This window comes from Danio rerio, chromosome 17, assembly GCF_049306965.1.
Source record: "Danio rerio strain Tuebingen ecotype United States chromosome 17, GRCz12tu, whole genome shotgun sequence".
Classification (NCBI taxonomy): domain Eukaryota; kingdom Metazoa; phylum Chordata; class Actinopteri; order Cypriniformes; family Danionidae; genus Danio; species Danio rerio.
This window is the reverse complement of record NC_133192.1, coordinates 8,122,864-8,127,500: the sequence shown is the minus strand read 5'-3', so window position 1 is coordinate 8,127,500 and position 4,637 is coordinate 8,122,864. Positions and strand designations below refer to the sequence as shown.

The window sequence follows — 4,637 nt, the reverse complement described above, 5'->3', positions numbered from 1 at the left end:
TATATATATATATATATATATATATATRTATATATATATATATATATATATATATATATATATATATATATATATATATATATATATATATATATATAATAATCTGTAGTTGACCAGAGATGATGAATGTCACAAAGTACCAGTAAATCCCTTATAATAGAAAATATTAAAATAATACAATAAAAAAAGAATTTACTAAAACTAATACAAACATTGCTTTAAAACTGCTTATTATCTGTCTGTCTACACTAAACTAATAAAATGCATGGGCAGAATTCCCTCTTATTTCCTTCTATCATATAAACATCTCTTGGAATTTGTTTGTGTTTTTCAGCATGGCCGTTACGGAGTGCCATTCTCTCTGGTTCAGAGATATTCTGAAGATCTGGACAAACCTTTGGGTGACGTTGCCATTCTGATCGACCAGACCAGAGTCCAGCAACTTCTGAAGCAGCATCGTATAGCAGTGAGTCTCTCTGTCTGATCATGACCTAATCGACAATTACACACTCCTCACTAACATAACTGATTTCCTTTATCACAGATCCCTTTGAGGGGTTTATCAGAGATCTGTGTGATCCCTTAAACACGTCTGGACATCATCATCCTGGACATTTACAGCTGATACAGTACATTACAGCCGAATTTTTGACTGTGAGTGTGCAAAGAGTCAGTGAACTGACTCCTGAATCATAAATGAATGACTCTTAATGACTCAACAGATAAAACATCTTCTCACTTTATAGCGTTTAGACAGCACTGTAGAAACTGAACTGACTTTCATAAGTGGCTGTGTATTGAATTATTAGTGGACACTCACAAATGAGTCATTCATTTTAATTGGTAATGATCTAAAGGTGCCACTTCCGATTTTAAGCAGCTTTTTAGGAGTTTGTGCAAACTGTTGTCTTTGAAAGTGGACATATAGTAGTGTGTGATCGTATTTGTTGTCATATGTTTTGGAAATATTGAGTGGACCATCATCCTATTGGTTTGATTTTCATCAGAAGCAGTTTTTATTATTGTTAAAACGTCATCAGTCCAAATTAAGCAGCATGTTTGCATTGTGCTATATTTCGACTAATGTTCAAACTGGTTTCCAAGCATATTTATTTCCTGCTGTAATATAGCATCAATTGATGATTTGTTTTGCTTGTAGCATTTATCATACCTGTTTTAATCTACATTCTGATCCGGGTATGAAGAAGGTTCCGTTATGTCTTGGGATAATGCAAGCTGTGTGAATGAACTGTGCAAGGTTGTACATGGATTTTTTTAGAGATAAATGTCTTTTTAAAACTAATAAAGTCAGAAAAATGTGATTTTTTTTTTTGGATTATAATTTTATTGTACACTGTAAAACTTCATCACAGCCTGTTTATGTTGGGACAACATGAAGGAATTAAGTTCATTCATTCATTTTTACAAATTGAAGTGGATTGAACATGAAACAATTAAGTTGCCCGACCCCCCCCCCCCCTCCCCCAAAAAAATCTAGAATTGTGTTGTTTCAACTCATTTTAAATAAATAGTTTGAACAGATGTAGAGTGTACATCAACATGTATCATTAAAGACAAACAATATGCAATTTTATACAACAGTTCTGTCCGGTGATATATTTAAGTAATATCAGTACCCGTACTGCCTCTTTACCCTTAGTGTATTACTCCGCCCACATACAGCCAGCAAAAAGCAGACACTACAGATCTAAAGTTTAAAAGATGCTTGCTCAGCTGTTTAACTGTCAGCTTATGATTTGTATGTGGAAGAAAGTAGTTGCTCATACATAAGGGTTTTTGAAGATGTTCTGTGTTTGATTTTGTTTTTATATACACAATTATGCCGTCAAACTGTTGTATAAACGCAATATCACACGAGTAGCAGTGCGATATGGCTGTATACAGCCCTATCACACTGCTACTCGTGTGATATTGCTCTTATGTACAGTATATTTTATGCTATGTGCTATTCATCTTATTTTGTCGTAAAAACACAAACCAAATTCCAAAACAGGGGACCATGAGAGGGAGTTTATGAACATGGGAACATGACTGGCAGTGGTGGGTGGTAATGATATGGTGGATATCTAGGCTGGAATGACAGTGTAAAACATTTGGCTTTTTTAGTCATTGCTGTCATTAAAAAAATTTCCAGCGTAGATATGGTGAAGATTGCTCATGCTTTTGTGTCACCACAACTGGACCAAAGATATTGGAGTAAAATGGAGTAAAAATAGTGTCTTGTTTTCAGAAATAGTATGTGAAAATTAAGCAAAAACAAGCATAATATTCCGTCAATGAGGTAAGATTATTTTGCTTGTTTTTAGAAAAATAATTTAATTTATTAATTCTAAAAAAGAAGACAATATTTTTACTCCATTATATTCTAATATTTTTAACCATGAATCCTCCTTATATCTTCAAAAGTTTAAATGGTGGAAATAAATATTTTTCTTGTCTTGGAATTTTTAGTTATTTGTATAAGTCAAAACTCCATAAGAGAAGGATATTTTTGCATTGATTAGGTATTTTATGAAAAACGGATTTTCTCCCTGCTGAAACAATACCTTAAACCAGCATAGCTGGTTGTAGCTGTGCTTAAGGTACGCAAGCTGTCACTGGGGTGGTACCTTTTTAAAAGGTACACATTTGTACTTGAAGGTGTCACATCCCCGGCTCGTTCCTGCTTAAGCTGCAGTCACACTGGGCTTTTCCTCCCATAGACCTTCATTCATAAGCACGTGAATGCGTCAGACCGGAAACGCGGGGTCATGCGTCAAGTTTCGCAGGTTGCTGCGGTGCAAAGTTCAAGCTTGGTGAACTTAGACCTGCGAATTCGCATCTCTTGACTGTGTGAGAACAAATGTCTAAAAAAATGTCTAAAAAGCTTGTTTAATCCCGCCTCTTTTCGCAGCGCTGCATGACAGAATATTGCATGCTCAAACTCAAATGTGACCGCAGCTTTACCCAATCAGCGATCACCTTCACAAACCACCTCCATCCAATCCCGTGAACTCTCTCTCCTGCCTTCTAATGGTTTGCACCTGTTCCCCATCAACTAGGACACTATATAAAGTCACCTTCTCCTCTTAGTCGTTGGCCGCTATTGAAGTTGGATGGTTGTCTTCATCTTCATTCCTTCGTCTTCTCTTCTTCCATGAAAGTTCCTTATGAGTCTTCAAGTCCTTCATCCTGATCAAGGGAAGTGATTATTCTTATCTAATGTTTACTAGAAGATCTGCTATCACTCTGATGAACTGTGTGCTTGTATACCTATCAACGGATGACCATTGCATGCTGACTGATCCTTCTCACCAATAGAGGAAGGCTGACACTTGTGTAGTGTTTACCAGAAGATCAGCCATCTACTAGATGAACTGTGTGTCTGTATACTCACCTGCTGTGTCTCCTACAAGCGAACTTGAAGTGAGATCGATAACAATATTGACACATATGAACCCTTTGAATTCCCTTTGTGAATAGTGACTGTTTTGAATAAAACCTGTGAAAAGATAACCATCTCTGTCTTCCTTCTCTCCCAGCGTGACAGAGGGTCCATATTGGTAGCTCAAACTTATATATTAGTCCCTACAAATTTTAAGAGGAACTCTTTTGTACTTTGGTACTATATGTACCCTTGAGGAATTATATGGACCTTTTAGGTACAAATTAGTACCTTTTGAAACCACCCCAGTGACAACTTGCGTACACTAAAAAAATCCGTAACTTTACGGTTTATTTCCAGCAGCTGGACGTTAAATTACAGAAATTTACTGTAAAATAACAGAAATTTACCAGTAATATAAGGAAATTTCTGTAATTTAATGGCTGTTATTTTACAGTAAATGTCTGTCATTTAATGGCCGTTATTTTACTGTAAATTTCTGTTATTTTATGGCTGTTATTTTACAGTAAATTTCTGTAATTTTATGGCCGTTATTTTACAGTAAATTTCTGTAATTTAATGGCCGTTATTTTACTGTAATTTAATGGCCGTTATTTTACAGTAAATTTCTGTAATTTAATGGCCGTTATTATACTTTATTTTTATTATACTATTCTTTTTCAGCATTCCAGCTGCTGGAAATAAACCGTAAAATTACTTTTGTTTTCTTTTACAATGTACACAAAACATGCCTTTGTAATCAGACAGTGTGCAATTTGATTTAAATTATTTACCATTTTAAAGATGGTAGATGTTTTCTGCTGGGACATGGCATGTATATGTATGGTTGTAAGTATAACTAAAGGAACAGCATAAAAAATAATATAATAACAAATACTATATTGCAATATTAACCGACTGTCATAAAAACAGACTGTTTTGTACTGCTAAAACAGCTGGAATGTGATGACATAACACTTTAGGTTGCCTGCTGCTTGGGCTCAAACACGCTTTTTATTTAGCAAGTATCTTAATTTTATTTGTTAGTTATTTTTTAGTTACTTGCTTTAGCCATATTATTGTATATATAAATTATTATGTAGAAAAAAGAAAGAGAAATCCCTAACAAACCCTCCAGAATTTGGCGAGATCAAACAAAAGATAAATAATTTACAAGATTTGTATTATTACAGCAACACATTGAAGCAAATATGCCACACATTTTTAAAAAGCCGTCACAAAATATTTTTTT

General features: G+C 34.5%; 1 protein-coding gene across 9 annotated transcripts in view; it reads left to right on the top strand.

Annotated features, from left to right (window-relative positions):
• sash1b (SAM and SH3 domain containing 1b) overlaps window positions 1-1,322 on the top strand; it is a 233,385-nt gene extending 232,063 nt beyond the window's left edge. For all 9 annotated transcript variants that reach the window (XM_073928136.1, XM_073928135.1, XM_073928134.1 and 6 more), the window contains 2 exons: window positions 335-466; window positions 545-1,322. In XM_073928136.1, coding sequence (XP_073784237.1) covers window positions 335-466; window positions 545-586 — 174 coding nt within the window. In that variant the 3' untranslated portion in view covers window positions 587-1,322. The remainder of the gene's footprint in view (window positions 1-334; window positions 467-544) is intronic.
• Window positions 1,323-4,637: the final 3,315 nt, after the last annotated feature.